Below are 17,264 nucleotides of genomic sequence, written 5' to 3' on the forward strand. Positions count from 1 at the left end.
AGTGAATTAGGAACTGGCCAGGACAAATGTAAACAAAAGCATTTTTTAAAACCTAATTTTATTCTTAAAGTTCAAACTAGCTAGTGGGTAGCACTGAAAATACACTTTCAATATATAAAACAGTGTAAACTGATTACACGTTAATAAAGAATTTAACACACACACTTCTCTAATGAAGGAAGCTAGATGCAGCCCTCGCTATAAAAAGCTGTACCTGAACAAAAATGGACATGTTTAGTCTCAGGCCCTGGCAGTTGACTACAGAATGTCAGTTGTTCCCAATTATGTTTAAACGCAGAAATAGCAACAATGTGGAAAATTACATTCATCAAACAGTAGCATTTAAAATATACATGACTAATAAAATGAACATTCAGAGGTGCCCCTGTTCAGCGTGTACCATGTTGGCCATTTGCAGACAGTGACCTCATCCAAAGAGAGCAGAAGTTTCAAACATCTGAGTAGTTTAAGTTAAAAATAGGATGAAGGAGAAATAAGAGAACAGGATAAATGTCCTCCAAAGAGAACAGTAGCTGATGCCATAAGCAGTCTGACTTCTGTGATTAGTAATGAGAGATGTGTGAAGAAGCCCAGCAGAAACTGGGAAACTGAGCCAGTCCTCCCAGCTGACAGGCATACAGCATGGACCAGTGCTGCTGCAACTTAGAATGAATCTTTCCCATCCCCAGTTAGTTGTGAAAATAATTTTTAAAAATAGCTTCAAATTTTGAACAGGAAGTTTCCAGTCCCTTCTGTGCACTGAAACGTCTGGGATCGAGCTTGGGGGGGTCCTCGGCTTCAGGACTTGAACACGTGCACGGCGCGTACCACGTACTGCCGGCAGATAGGACACTCGCTCATGCGCTTGCCGCACTTGGTGCAGGTGACCATGTGCCCGCACTCGAGCAGGACGCAGTCGATGATGGCATCCATGCAGATCCGGCACAGGCTGTCGTCCTCCTCGTCCTGCAGCTGCAGCCGCTCGCCATCTGAAAGGCAACAGAGAGCTGGGGCTGCGGGCGTGGCCTCTGAGTGACCCAGAGTGACCCCACTGTAAGAGAAATAATAGTCCCCGCTTCTCTGCACATCGGTTCCTTCCACTAGAAATGGCAATAATTACACCTCATAGGGTTTTGTGAAGAATAAATGAGAAATACTTAGCTTAGGACCAGGGATGAAGTGCCTAACACATGTTAGCTATTTAATTCTTTTTTTCCTGACCCCGCCCCTATTTAATTCTATTTTATATCTGCATATAATACAAGGTTTTTGTGATAGCTTGCTTCTATAAATAAAAATGAAGAAGCCCTAGGCTGTCCTACACACGGGCCTCAGAGTCAGAACACGATTCGAATTTCCAGCCCAACTGTGTGGCCTTGGGAAAGTCACAGGCTCCAGAGCCTCATCTTAGTAGGAGGAGGAGCTTTATTTCTACACCGACGGGAAAGCTATAGTCATACATCAAGTAGCCTGTAGTTGAGGAATGGCACCCCCTGAGCCTTGGAAGCATCTCAAAATTCATCTGTGTTTCTGGCTATGATGGTACTGTTGGGAGTCTGTCTAACTTAAAAGGCATGGGACATTCTGGTTCTGAATAAGAAAGGCTCAGAATGAGTTTAAAAAGTTCACTGAAGCCTGAGATTTGGCCACAGAGCTATGGACAGTGAGGCTTCCCTTTCTACAGGTCACAGAAGGGATTAATGGGAATCATGAAGAAGGTTAGAAAGAACCAAACAGGAATTCAAGCTTGAAAAGCCAATAGTCCCTGGATTTAAGGAAATAAACACTGTTGTGTCGAGAGAATCCTGTCATCTGGGGTCCTAGTTCATGGCCCATACCATTACTGGAAAGTGGGGAGAAAGGATCCATGAATAAGGTAACAGATGAGCCTCTGTAGGCTCCAATGATTAAGATGCCTGTATCTGCTACTGTTGCATCATCTTTGAAGTAGCTGTGGGACTTCCCTGGTGGCACAGTGGTTAAGAATCTGCCTGCCAATGCAGGGGACACGGGTTTGAGCCCTGGTCCACGAAGATCCCACATGCCTCGGAGCAACTAAGCCCATGTGCCACAACTACTGAGCCTGTGCTCTAGAGCCCACGAGCCACAACTACTGAAGCCCACGTACCTAGAGCCCGTGCTCCGCAACAAGAGAAGCCACCACGGTGAGAAGCCCGTGCACCGCAACGAAGAGTAGCCCCCGCTCTCCACAACTAGAGAAAGCCCGTGCAGAGCAACAAAGACCCAACGTGGCCAAAAATAAATAGATATATTTAAAAAAAAAAAAAAAAGAAAAGGAAATAGGTGTGCCAAAATACTATCTGCATATTCTGGGCATAAACCTGTTTATCAACGAATGCTGTATTATAACCAGGTTTTAAAGAAAAAAACTCAAGATGATACACGTTAATGATGGGAGGACTGTTTTCTAGATAAGAACATAATATTTGTCAGCCTGAACACCACTGAATTCTTTTTTCTTGCCTATCAATGCTCTGTGGCTTGGCCCTGTTACCAGCTGAGGATTTCTGCTCCATGCTCCATCAATAAATAGTTCAGAAGTTCTTAACCTTAGCTTTTCGTGACTTAGAAAGAAACCTACTGATACTTGATGTTAAGAGAACTACTTAGCATCTTGGCTCTAGGGAATTTTTTCTCCCCACTGTTTGATTATCTCAATTGTAGCTTTTAAATCCTAAGTACTGGCCTGCCAGACAGGTTAGTGAGAAAACAAGCCTTTTTTAGATACAGGGAATTTCATTAGAGTTCTAACAAATTATGACCAGAAAAACCAGACTGAACAAAAGATTATCTAACTCATTGGCAATGGTGATCTCAAAGCCAACATCATATAATGAACTTACTGCTTAACAGATCTATAAACAGGTTTATATAACTAATTCACACTCAGTAAAAGGATACATAGGTTTCTCAAAAATAAAGTGGACTTAACTGACAGAAACAGGCCAGTTTTTAAAGGCCTAAAGAAAGCTACTACAGGGAAACAAAGGAAAAATAAACCTACGTGACTTTTGATTTTCTTCATTCTCTTTGTATAACCGGTTTACTTTCTCTACTAGCTCCCATTTTTCACAACAGCCAGAATAGTTGACAAAATTCCGAGCCAGGATTTCCTTGAGCTGGCGCACGCTCATCCCTTCCACGTCTTCAAGGCTTGACAGGTCAGACAGAGAAGCTCTCACTCTCTTCTTAGCGAGGCCAGATGTCTGAAATCACAGAGTGTGTCCATTACCTCTGTTCCTGCAAATCCAGCAAGGAAAATAGCATGCTGCCTTCACCCTACAGTCATCACTAGCCCTGGATATTCTCCCCAGACTTCTCACCAGTTCTTGAAGTGTTTTATGTATTGTGCTGCATTCAAACCAGAAGAAACATCCTGTGCTAATCTAGCGACAGTCCACATGGGCATTTTCCTTGCCTACCAAGGTGACGTGTCAGGGAAACCAAATCTTATAGGCAGTCTCACCCGCTCCTCCAAGTTTTCTTCATCCTCGTCATCGTCGTCGTCGTCATCATCATCTTCTTCATCATCTTCTGTGTTTGCTGAAGCTATTTCACTTCGCACCTACACACATAATACATATTAGGTCCGGAATTCTTTTCCTAACGGTACCAACCCGTATTTATCACTGGAGGAAACCCTTCCGACAGATCCTCCCCAAGAATGACTCTAATCCCTGGCACACTCCACACCTTCCTAGGATCCTGAGTGCTGCTGCCACTCCCAAAGACTTGGGCACCACATGATTCCATAAACAATTTACCTTCCATAGTTATCTCAAAAGTCAGATTCCTATGTGTGTGTGAATTTGTAAAATCTAGCCATAGTATTAACTCCCCAGAAGTTAAGAAGGTCCCATCACAGAAGGTCAAAGCCAAAAGTGTATGGAATTGCACTGTGTCCTTAGCAAAGGACCTGCAGCTGGCTGGTTTAACTGGAGCCTCTAAGATACAGGTAGAAACTAAAGCTCTAAGATCAGCCCTAGTGTCAAGCGTATTCGATTTCAAAGATCTCAATCCTACTGCCTCATGCTTAGACATTCTAATTCCAAACAATACTTTCTAGACTAATTCACTGATGGTTGATGCTATTTCTAGTTTTCAGAAATGCCTCAACAATCAGATACTCTTTTCTTTAAGGAGAACAGAAAGCCCAGGACAATGCCCAATTTCAAGTATTCTACCCCACTAGTTCACAAACACCATACTGTATCATCCAAAGACCCACATCTCCCAAGTGGTGTCATATACCCAAAAGTGACACAAAAGTCAGATGTGTCTTACCTTTGCATCATAATTATGCCAGCTGCCATTTGGGAAAATAATACAACTCCTAGCTTGGGCTTATCTAATTGATGACTATTTAGAAAGCAACTAGACCACATTTCCCTCTGCTTCTGACCTCTTTCCTCAGAGGAGAAAATTAAATGTGGAAATAAATGTTCAAAACAATTCTTTCAGCATTTTAGAACCATTCATATATACAAATTGAGTATTAATTACAAAACTTTGCATGTTATTCAATTAGTATGCCCAAGGACCTCACTGGGACAACATTCTGCACTGGCGTTTCTTTGAAATGAGTAAATAACCATATCCTGTCACTAATTCAGATGGCTGTTTCCCAATATTTAAATTAGAACAATTTTACGGTAGCAAGGCAACTGGGCATTAGGTTAACTTATAGTTTCCATGGTCACTGACACATAAATAGTCCTGCAAATGTTTATATGCTACATTTGACAGTCATTATTTCGACAGCTAGTATTTAACTATATAAGATAGGAAAACTGAGGTAACTAAGGTCAAGAGACTGATGAGCTCTTTTTGGGCCCTTCAGGCAGCATCTGAGCTTGGAGCCTCACATCAGGAGCACCTGCAAGTGCAGAGTTCAGCAGCACGTGGAACCCCGGCTCAGCAAGGAGTCTTCAGCCCTAAAGCCCCCTCCATATTGGCCGAAAGCAGACGACATGCCAGGCCCTCAGTGTAATTACACCCTCGTACCTGTGCCAGTACTCCAGATCCTAAGGTCCGGTCTCCACCCATAAGCTCTCCCTGAAAGGAAGACACGGTAGCAGATGGGGCTGTATAGTTTGAAAAAAATGAATGTGTAAAAAAGCTAGAAGTCTGGGACCTTGAGGAATTCAGACTGCTCGTGTCCAGGTTGTCCTCAGAGCCCAGCCCACGGTGACACAGTACCAGATCTACCAAGTCTTCTTTCTCTCGACAGGTATCGATCGGTATGTTTCTAAGAATGAGATACTGCCGTAGATCCTTCACTTTCAGTCGCATTAACTGAGGGCGCTGAAAGGCTGTCTCTTGTAATAAGTGACAAGTGGAACATCTACGGAGATTTTCTTGTAAGATCGAACAAACGGAGCAAAAATCTTTCTTGCAGTCACAACATACATGCTGAAGAAACAGATAGGAAAGAAGCATTTAATGAGAGCCAGATACAAGCCATTGTGAAAGCACTTGTTTTCCTTTTGCCTTCTGTTAAAATTAAATTTTAGCTCTTATGAAGTCCCCCATGGCACCAGACCGATGGGCGTTTTCGTGTTCTAAAAGCGGTGAAAATCAAAACAGTCACTGCTGAGGCAGTTTGGATTCACAGAAGTTCAAATTACAGATCTTTAAGAAAAACATACTCTTGTGTTAATGAATTAAAACCTTTCCACCCCTTCGGGCAAACGTAATTAGCAACAGCTGACTTGAACCACATGGAGCAGAAAGCACGACCACAAACTCTCTTCCTGCTCTTTGCCTGTGTGAAAATTTCCCCATTTAATGAGAAGGGGGGACTGCGGGCTTCCCTGGTGGCGCAGTGGTTAAGAATCAGCCTGCTTGGGCTTCCCTGGTGGCGCAGTGGTTGAGAGTCTGCCTGCCAATGCAGGGGACACGGGTTCGAGCCCTGGTCTGGGAGGATCCCACATGCCGCGGAGCAGCTAAGCCCGTGAGCCACAACTACTGAGCCTGCGCGTCTGGAGCCTGTGCTCCGCAACAGGAGAGGCTGCGATAGTGAGAGGCCCGCGCGCCGCGATGAAGAGTGGCCCCCGCTTGCCATGACTAGAGAAAGCCCCCGCACAGAAACGAAGACCCAACACAGCAAAATAAATAAATAAATAAAATACTGAATACATAACTACTTTAAAAAAAATCCTAGTTTAAAAAAAAAAAAAAAAAAGAATCAGCCTGCCAGTGCAGGGGACATGGGTTCGAGCCCTGGTCCGGGAGGATCCCACATGACAAGCAACTAAGCCTGTGTGCCACAACTACTGAGCCTGCGCTCTAGAGCCCACGAGCCACAGCTACTGAGCCCATGCGCCACAACTACTGAAGCCTGCACGCCTAGAACCTGTGCTCTGCAACAAGAGAAGCCACTGCAATGAGAAGCCCGCGCACCGCAACAGAGTGGCCCCCACTCGCCGCAAGTAGAGAAAGCCCGCACGCAGCAATGAAGACCCAATGCCACCAAAAATTTAAAAAAAAAAAAGAGAGACAAGGGGGAAAAGCCTAACACAGAGAGGGAAAGAGAAAGGCAACTGATCTCTCAAGGTCACTCCAAGCAAACAGAGGACCCCACTTATACAGTAATCTGTACCCTATAGAGCCTTAATCACAAAGCCATTCCACAAGCAAAGCTTAAAAGAAGACATGAAGATGTGGTCATTTCTGCTTGGGTCATTGTTCCCACAAGCTAACACCTTGTTTGTTAAGTATTTCAAAGGACTGAACTGACAAGCCTGGGAGATGGCCCAGCAATATGATGGTTCTCAGAAAGAACAACTTTCTGTCCTAAAGAAAATAACGGTTTTAGCCGTTATTTTGCATGTTGAATCTTTAAACAGTAGCTAATGTTAATATACTCATTTCTTCACTTGAGTTAATGTGGGTGGGGATACATCTTTTGAAACTTGAGATCAAAGTTATAGTAAATCTTCTCAGAACAAAATTGCAGACTAATTAAATCTCTTGCTTCAGAACATAAGAGTCAAAGTGTATGAACAGGTCAGAATCCAGGAGAAAGGATGGCTGAGCAACATGAGAAGTAACAATGTCTAGTCAGAAAACCTGAGCAGTGATACAGTCTCTGCAACTCAGTACTTTTCTAAATGGGAAATGGTTATTAGGACTAACTTTTTGATATTTGTATAAGAAGAAATGAATATTCATTAGTATTCAAAATAACATACAATCAAGAATTCTGATACATGTGTTTTTTTGTATGTAATATTTCATCCAACTCACCTTCTTTCTAAAGACTGAAAATGAAAGTCCACAGGCTTTGCAAACTATATTAGGCCCTTCTGTAGGTGCTGGTGGATAAGTGGAAAAATCAGAGCTCGCTGTAAATCTGAATGGACCAGTGCCTCCTGCAAATCCTGACTGCTGGCCCCTGACAGCTCCAGTCCCCATGACTTCATTCAGCAGCCCACAGCACGAAGCCCACATAGACGTGGCACCCGCCTGGAAAGGAACGAAAATAGGCACCAGTTTAAAGCTGATTGGAACCTGGGGTCTCTGGGATTCTCGGGGAATGCCATTCTGGAGAGGCACGTTTGCCCTAAATAATTTCGAGATTATTCTTTTAAGCATCAAAATTTTAAGCTATTTGGAAGTGGATACTTTTCTGGTATTTACAAAGAATATTTGGCTTTGGGGATACTCATGATATATTGTTAACAAAGGAGAAGATACAATATGAACCCAATTTCGTAAAAAAAAAAAAACAAAAAACACACATACGGGGCTTCCCTGGTGGCGCAGTGGTTGAGAGTCCACCTGCCGATGCGGGGGACACGGGTTCGTGCCCCAGTCCGGGAAGATCCCACATGCCACGGAGCGGCTGGGCCCGTGAGCCATGGCCGCTGAGCCTGCGCGTCCGGAGCCTGTGCTCCGCAACGGGAGAGGCCACAACAGCGAGAGGCCCGCGTACAGCAAAAAAAAAACCCCCACCCAAAAAAAAAAAAAAAAAAAAACACACACACATACGCTTAGAGATACACGTGCATGCACACAGAAGAAAAATGACTTAGATGGAAGTAAGTGCTGTGCAATATTTGGGATACGCTTACACCAAAAAAAGCTGTTCATTGTTTATCTGAAATTCAAATTTAACTGAGTGTCTAGTATTCTATCTGGCAACCTTAGACTGGTGACTACAGCACCGTTCTATAGGCTGAGGCAGATTTCCCCAGCTATCATTTAGCAGAAAGAATATAAATTCAAATTACTTAATTTCATTAAACTCTGTCCTCTCATTTGTATCTGGGCATAATAAACTATGGCATGTGAAAACTTTTTTTGATTTTTTAAAAATGACTGGGAAAACATCAAAATGCCAACTGAAGTGCTCTCTAGGTTTTCATGTATATCTCGTATAATTTGTTTTCCCCTGCTTTCCAAACCTTTATAAGGACTATATTAATTTAACATTAAGGAAAATATTTTTAAAAAGCAAACTGAGAATACTGAGCACAATTTTTGATGACTTGATAATCATAATGACGTTTTGAGGTGTAAGGGCTATTTGCCACTCCACTAAGTGGCTTGAAACTAATATGCTGCCTTTTATGTTTTTTCCTCTCATCTCTTCCCTTTCTGTGAATCACCACTGCTATCACTGTATCTACCTCTAGCAACCTGTCTCTCCTTTTTTACTGTATTCAGAAACCTGATAACCAAGCTTGTTAGAAGTGTATATAAAAATACATTTTCAGTGAGGGCTCAAGGCATTTTCCCATGCTTAAAATATAAAGCCACACTGTTTGGAACCAATGAGCTTTTGCCCCTTGTCCTAATACTTAAGCATATTCTAGACTCTAGATAATGTGATAAGTAATGGAAGTCCAGGTAGGTGAGGCCTTATTAGTTAAAAGGGCATAACAAAGGCACTGTTCCATTTATTTTATTATCTAATTCTGTCAAACATTTACTGCTTGTCCAATGAGCTCTTAAATAAATTGTTTTTTAAACAACCTTAAAAGGCTATTTGGAGGGTCTTCCCTGGCGGCCCAGTGGTTGAGACTTCGCCTTCCAGTGCGGGGGGTGCGGGTCAGATTCCTGGCTGGGGAGCTGGGATCCCACATGCTTTGTGGCCAAGGGACCAAGGCATGAAGCAGGGGCAATGTTGTAGCAAATTCAGTAAAGACTTTGGAGATGGTCCACATCAAAAAATAGTAATAATGGGACTTCCCTCGTGGCGCCGTGGCTAAGAATCTGCCTGCCAATGCAGGGGACACGGGTTTGAGCCCTGGTCCGGGAAGATCTCACATGCCGCGGAGCAATTAAGCCCGTGCGCCACAACTACGGAGCCTGTGCTCTAGAGCCCGCGAGCCACAACTACTGAAGCCCGTGCACCTAGAGCCCGTGCTCTGCAACAAGAGAAGCCACCACAATGAGAAGCCTGCGCACCTCAACGATGAGTAGCCCCTGCTCACCACAACTAGAGAAAGCCCACGCGCAGCAACGGAGACCCAACGCAGCCGGGGTGGGGGGAAAAAAAAAAAAGAAAGACAGTGGTTGGACTCACCAGGAGAGCCTTAAAAAATACTGGTGGGGCTTCTCTGGTGGCTCAGTGGTTGAGAGTCCGCCTGCCGATGCAGGGGACACGGGTTCATGCCCCGGTCCGGGAAGATCCCACATGCCGTGGAGCGGCTGGGCCCGTGAGCCATGGCCGCTGAGCCTGCGCGTCCGGAGCCTGTGCTCCGCAACGGGAGAGGCCACAACAGTGAGAGGCCCGCGTACCGAAAAAAAAAAAAAAAAAATACTGGTGCCTGAGTCCCAGCCCCAAGACTCTGATTTAACAGGTCTGGGGTACAACCTGGGCCTCAGAATTTTTAATTCCCCATGTGATGTGAATGTACAGTCGAGGTTAAAAGGTTAACGCCTGCTCGGTCTGGGGGATTTCTCCTTTCTGCCTATATCATTACAGCTGGAGAGTCACTCAGATTCCCGAATGGAAGGGGCTGTGGTTACTTCTGGAGCCTGTGCCTCTAGAGTTACAGGACCAACATCTCCGCTGCGTGCTCCTCACCACCTGTGTAGGTACCGCCCCTTCACACACCCATCCCCAACTAGTGGGATTTGCCTCTAGTGTTTCCTTTCCCCCTCTGGTTTCCCTAATCCTTTCAGAAAGGATTAGCTCAGAAAGCCTCAGCTGAGTTTTTAACAATTTAATCTGATTCTTAAATCAGTTCCTTTCCTTTTTTAAAAAAAACTTTTTTTTTTTTTTAATGTTTTTGGCCGCACCACACGCGCCATGTTTTTTAGTTCCCCGACCAGGGATCGAACCTTCCTGCAGTGGAAGCTCAGAGTCTTAAGCACTAGACCGCCAGGGAAGTCCCCAATCAGTTCCTTTCCTTTACCACGTATTAGCCTGGAAGTTACGCTGAAATTTAGTGCCCTCCTTCATTTTATTTGCTCTTTGCTTTTTGGCCCAGATTTCTTACTTCCTAACTTATTCCTCTACATATTTTCTTGGGTGAACTCTCCAATACTGGGAGAAAGACAGTGATTTCTGGGTCTGTCAAAAAGCCATTTGGCAAACTAATTTTGTCCTTCTTCACCTCCAAGTTGAAGAATCCACCCAGAAGATGAATCTTCCAAACTTAGGGTCCATCTCCCTGCCTCCTGTTAGTATGCTTCATCTTCTTGTACTTTCCCTTAAAGTCCTAATTGCCTGAATTTCTTCTGCGTGTCCCCTCAGGGCACAGGGATCCCTATCTAAGGACTATTACCTTGCCCTTCACCTAATAAAGCCTGAAGTGTCCTATACTGACCTTTCTCCTCTCAAATCTGTCCAAATTTCTGTTAATACTTGATATAACAGTCCCATTTTTCAAGTGACATAATCTACAAAAGCAATTAGGGAACAATTTAAGAGAGCGTTTTCCCAACAGTTTATGGAATGTGTGCTCTTGGGAAAGGGGCGGAGAGGCGAACGTGAATTTATTCTCTGAGCTCTTGACTCTCTGCCTTTGTTGTACTTCCTTAGAGCCCAGTCACCGCACCTGGTGGCGTCATAACCAAAAAGCTTCCCCTTTTTGCACCCTCCCCTTAAAAGCTTTAGAGACCCAAGTTCATGTTCTCTCTACTTCCGTTGTCCCTATCCTCTAAGATCTTCTGCCAGTTTAATCAGCCTGCATTCCGTTATGTTTCTTTTATTCACCCTCTGCTCACCTTTTGACAGTAAGATTGAAGCATATTTTCCAAACTACTACCTTTCCACGAATAAAGCCGAAGTCTGGATCTCTGCTATGATCTGGGCTTATGTGACTAACAATTCTAAACCTTACTTGGGACCATGGTTGACAGCAGGACTCTACAGACTAAACCACATGAATCCAAGAGGTGAGAAGGATGTAAAGGTGGCTACATTTCCTCTCTTGACCATGAATATAGTTCAAAAACCACATAGAGGATAACCGAATAAGGCAACCATCTACTTACGTCTGATACAATACTCCTAGTTCAGAGAATTTAGCTGTGTTTCTAGCTGACTTTCTAGCCATCAATGACTACTGAAAATAAATGACTTTTTCTTGATAAACCTAATCCCTTTCCTACACATCCTGTTAGACTAAAGTTGCTCCTGAGTAGATTAGCCATGGAACCATGGCCTGCCTGGCATCAATTAAGAACCAGATCTCATATTAAAAACTTATATGGCCCACAGTAAGAAATTAAATTCTAGAGCCTCCTGTTTGGACTGCCCCAGACACCTAGATCTCTTCATGTTATTCTGGTGTCCAATGCCAGTTCTCATGTTTTTTTTCAAAGACAGTGCACCAAGATTTTAGGGAGCCAATAACACTACCTTTTTTTCTCACTCCCATTTTAAAACCGAGTAAAGAAATAAGACAAACAGAATTTTAAGTATTTGCTTTTTTTTTACTGGTAACACCAATTGGAGAACATGACTTTAGCTCTGCAGCCAACTGGTCTTGATAACATGCCACCCAGCCACCAGCACAGATGACCAACAGCAGCTTACCATCTAGTTGACCAGAGTCCCTTCCCTACCCACAGGAAGATAAATCTGAGAAGGTCTCAGAAAAGTACTGAGGCAAAAGCATGTTCAGCTCCTTTGCTAAAATTACCAACATAAAAGTTCCTCTTCATTCTCTAGTAGCAGAGAGGCTGCACTTGTTCCTCCTGTATTGTTCCTTCCTAAAGAATGAATCACAAATTCCCTCCCCTCTGTAGGAGTACAGAGGAGGGGAGGGGACTGGGATCCACAACTGTAAACACTTTGCAGGAGAGTGGGACCGACAGTTTCCAGTGCTGTGACACCAATTTTTTAAGCACTCTCTTGGGTTCCTCAGATTCACACAATAGAGGCCCACTCTGAATCATCATTTCAGTCAAGAAAAGCAAGACGAAATGTATTCTTTCTCTGCAAGAGCAGGAGCCCAGCCTTCTTTTTGGCAGAGTGCCAGTTTTCAAATGGCTCAAGGTTCAGCTGTCTTTGATTGTGCGTGTGCGTGTCTGTGTGAGATCTAATGTGCTTTCTAGAATATCTGGGGGTTGGGGCGGGGAGACGTCCAAAATGCTCAACTTACAGAATTAACAAAAAGTTTACTACAAACTTTGAATCCTATTCTAAACTACATCAGGATGTGATCCCTTTTAATTATTCCACCAAACGTAATAGTAGCCGGGCAAACTAGAATGAAGACCAAGAAAAGCTATAGTGATTTCCATGAAGATTAAATGACAGAGAGAGAGAGAGAGAGAGAGAGAGAGAGAGAGAGAGAGAGGGAGGGAGGGAGGGAGGGAGGGAGGGAGGGAGGAGGGGTAGTGGGGAAGTGGATGGGTTTGAAAACAGCAAAAAACTAAATGATCATAGTCTAAATCATTTGCTTTTGATTAAACTAGGTAAACAGCAGTAATCATAATGCCACCTCCTAAGAGTTGCTTGCCTCAACTCTAAATTAAATATGGTAATATTTTACACAGTTATTTTAAGGATAAACCTAGAAGTTTCAATTTCAAGAACATTATTTTCTTGGATGCTGTAAGAAGCTACAAGGACCAGGCAGGGATTCAGTTCTTCCACCAGTAGAAGCTTCTTCAGAGAACTCAATCACCACAAGCTTTGTCTTTAAACTCTGAACAACCTTCAGTTTGCTAAAACTCAATGTCCTTGTGTTAAATATGAAAAGATGTTTCAAATCTCAGTACCACTGATATAAGAGAGTTTTACAGTTTAAATTTCAATTAGGTTAAACTTCCCTACAGAAATTAAAGCAAACCAGAAGAAACCATTAAGATAATAAGCAAAAATCTTTACCCTATATAGAGCCACTGGAGCAACAGTTCCTTAAAAAGGGAAAGAATTTCTTACTGAAACTGCTGCTTCAACTGAAATACAATACACCAGGAACTCTGTGATCTTAATGACTAAATATCAGGCTATATACCACAAAGGAGGAAATTCTACATCCTAAGTTCTTTCTCTCATACCATTTGGACATTAAGCAGGATGCAAAAACAAATGCTGATCTTAAAAATGTAATATTTTTAGGTAAGATATTTGGCCAAATTGATTGATTTTTACAAATAACGTGTTCTGGAGATCATAAATGTTATCTTCTTCATGTTTGAGTTTTGTTTTCTTTTCTTAAAACAGTATACTTGGGACTTCCCTGGTGGCGCAATGGTTAAGAATCTGCTTGCCAATGCAAGGGACACGGGTTCGATCCATGGTCTGGGAAGATCCCACATGCCGCGGAACAACTAAGCCCACGAGTCACAACTACTGAGCCCATGTGCTACAACTACTGAAGCCCAGGCGCTGCAACGAAGAAGAGCCCCGGCTCGCCGCAACTAGAGAAAGCCTGTGCACAGCAACAAAGACCCAACACAGCCAAAAACAAATAAATGAAATTAAAAAACAAAACAATATACTTGACCCTTAGCACCACTCCCCCACCTTTCAGAGAAAAGAGAAAAAAAAAAAAAAGGAAAAGGAAATTACGTTAAACAGATTACTTTCTTCTTGATGTCTCATTTTGAGCTTGGAAGAATGAACATGATTAGTAAAATTAAGGGTGAGATCAATATAAATATGGGAAAACAGGAAGGAGATTAATCAAATTAACATAAAACACTAATTTGGATTTTTTTTTAATCTCTTATAGGAAGTTAATTAGATGCTACTCTAAGGTAAAATGGTTACTTGAATCTTTGAGACAAACCTATTTCAAAACAACAGTTTCTAAACAATAACAAAAAAAGACAAAAAAATTAAAGGAAGAAAGTAAATACCCATTCTACACATATACTAAAATCAGCTCCTGGTCCTGGGTTTGTGTGAAGATGTACTTACCTGATTGCTTGGTTTTAAATTAATTTTAGTTCCACTGAAATTTTAATTTAATTTAATACTTGCTTAGATGAACATTCACATGTTAGAATTCCATGACATCAGGAATTAATGCCCCGCCCAGAAATCTACAGATGATACCACAAAATGAGACAATTTCAATAGGAAACAAAGTTAATAAATAGCCCCAATCCTAAATTTTGTGAATCCAGTTTTCACGAAAACTTAAATGAAAAGCAGTATCTTCATAATTGTCATCTTGTTCAGACTATTTAGGTCTGCATTTTGTTTCATAAAATATACCTTTTCATATTTTCAAATCCCATCCAACTTGGTTTCTAAAATTTCAACTCAGAAAGCAGTATCCTCCACCTAAATTCAAAAACACTTCTGAAAAGATTTCGACACTGTACTGGCCCCTAATTCTCTCCTTCTACACCTTATTTCTTGATAGGTCACAAATTTAATATTTACTAATAAAGGTACTGACATTCTTTGAGGCATTATGTATAAAGATCCCTTATTTGTTTTTGGATCTTAACACACAGCGGGATGACGGTTTTCCGGAAAGAAAGCTAGTTTTAGATATTAATAGGTACTCTAAGTTGAAATATTTTATAGCTGAACTGGGAAGTTAAAAAATAAGCTCTTTGAATACCCTCATACTTGAACAACCAGTTCGGAAGTTACCTATTCCAAAAATCTTCCCTGCTTCCCAGAGCCAGAAAAAAATCCTTTCTTGCTCCTGAGGGTTTTGCATTTTTTTGATACCTTACATCAAATTCTGCCTCATAACGTGGTTTCTTGAGAATGTCTCTTCTCTTTTGGTTGGCAAACTCCTCAAGGATGGGATTGTATTTTGAATTACTTCTACGCATGATATATCCCTCTTAGCTAACACATAGGAAACGCTCAACAAAATATCTTCTTGGGGCTTTGTGAAGGTACAGTTTTAAGCTAGCAGTTCACTCTGTTATTTTTCTTACCCACGCCAATCACACCTCTTCACTGAGATTAATGAAATCATCTGTGTCTGAAAGAGTATCACCTTATGACTCATCCCACTTGGTTTGAATCAATACGTGAATTGATTGTTGTACCCAGAGCTCTTTAGAACTCTCAGCGATCAAGTTGAGAGAATCAGCTCCCAAAAGTAGGCCAGAACCTCCCCCCTCTTCCTTAAACTTCTCACTCAGTGATGCTCCCACGCTCTCACACCCACCTTGAAGACTCAAGCTGTTAAATTGCTTGCTGCGTACCTAGCGGCGATGGAGACACAACGGGTTTGCTAAGAGCTCTAGGTCACGGCCCCAGTGTTAAGCCTGCAAACAGATCCTTCAGGGTGGGATCCCCGCCCCAAGACATTTCTAACCAATTAGCCGGGCCCCAGCCTCACGACTCCCCGCACAACTCCTTTTCCCTTCGTCCTGCAGTTTCCGTCCGGCGACGGTCCCGTGGTGCTCCCGACATTTGGGTTAGTTCAAGGACTCGGGGCGGGAGAGGGCACGCTGTGGGCAAAGGCACGGAGGGTGAGGCGAGCACCAGGGGGTCTGCCTCCGGCCCCCGAGGACGCGGACAGGGCCCAGCGCGGAGAGGGGCCCACCAGGCGTGAGTGCAGGGCGGGCCCGGCCTCTCCCCCGGCCTCGGTCTCGCTGACGGAGGCGCTGTGGGAGTTGGAAACGTCCGGGAGCCCACGACATCCGCCCTGAGGGTCAGGGCCCCAGAAGCCGGCGGGGGACCCCCCTCCGCGGAGCTCTCCGAGGTGCCGGCAGGGTAACCGCTGAGGCGAAAGGAAGGCACTTCGGGCGCACTGGCCGGATAGGAGAGGAGAGGAGGGACTGCCCGGCCCCACCGGCCCCTCACCTTCATGGCCGCGACCGCTGCGTCTGGGTCGACTCTGCCGGGGAATTCAGCACCATAGCAGCTCCTAGCACAACTGCCCTCCTTCCTTCTGGGCGGCGATACTGAGCCTCCCGAGGCGACCCAGCGTCCAGACGTAAGAGGCGTGGTTACGCCCGCCGCGCGCCCCCTAGAAGAGCGCCGAGCGGCGGCCGAGTCGGCCAATCCGGAGATGACACTCAGGGGGCCGGTCACCAAAGCCAATGAAGTGGCGTGAACGGGGCGGGGTCTCCGTCGCAGCCTGGAAGGCCGAGAAAGAATCCATTCCGCCCCAAGCAGAGATGGGCGGGTCTGGGCGTGGCGGGAGTCTCCGGGCGGTTTTCTCCGCGGTTTTCTCCCCTGGATCGCTGAACTCGGAGTCAGCGTCCCCTGAGGAAACTGCAGCAGAGATCTGGGTTTAGGGCTGGGTGGTCAAGTTCCCCTGGAGATGAGGGCGGGAAGGGGCGTGGTAAATTTGAAAACGCCGGTTGGTTGGAACTTTTTTGTTATAACGGTCAAAGCAGGGCCTCGGATTTCCTCCCCAGACCTTCACGCCTCTCACAGTCGGTAATGACCTCAGGTCTCCTCTCTGGAGGGTCCAGTAAGCAGTGGCAGCTGCGCACGCAAGGACGCGGCTTTAAAAAACGTTTTATTGAAAACACTTGAAGAATCAACGGTTCTCAAATCCCAGCTGCTCTTTTAGAGCGACATAACAAAATAACCAAATCCTAGCACGGTGAGAGAATTAGGGTGAGCCCTTGGAGTTGACTTTATTTGGACAGAGAAAATTAGTTTGTAAATTAAAGTATCGATTTCTTCAGCCTGACTTGATGACACTCCGTTGGTTTTCCGATACTTCTTCCTCTCCTCTCTGACTCAACCAGTACTTAAATATTTAAGTAGAGAAAGAGATATGAAGATGTCAATTCACGTCTCATGAGGACCTGACTGTTCTATTCCTTTTGCATAGATTTGCTTATATGTACTATGTCAGTTTAAAACAAAGCCACCCCACTTCCTTAGGCTGCAATAATAC

General features: G+C 43.9%; 1 protein-coding gene across 1 annotated transcript; it reads right to left on the bottom strand.

Annotated features, from left to right (window-relative positions):
* Window positions 1-798: 798 nt before the first annotated feature.
* On the bottom strand, window positions 799-16,219 carry RNF34 (ring finger protein 34; the record flags this gene model as incomplete). The annotated part of the gene is made up of 7 exons (XM_079717274.1): window positions 799-989; window positions 3,026-3,227; window positions 3,488-3,586; window positions 5,026-5,433; window positions 7,270-7,488; window positions 15,858-16,160; window positions 16,214-16,219. The coding sequence occupies 7 exons, from the start codon at window positions 16,217-16,219 to the stop codon at window positions 799-801; spliced, it is 1,428 nt and encodes a 475-aa protein (XP_079573400.1).
* Between the last annotated feature and the right edge of the window lie 1,045 nt (window positions 16,220-17,264).

This window comes from Hyperoodon ampullatus (genome assembly GCF_949752795.1).
Source record: "Hyperoodon ampullatus genome assembly, chromosome: 13".
Lineage (NCBI taxonomy): Eukaryota > Metazoa > Chordata > Mammalia > Artiodactyla > Ziphiidae > Hyperoodon > Hyperoodon ampullatus.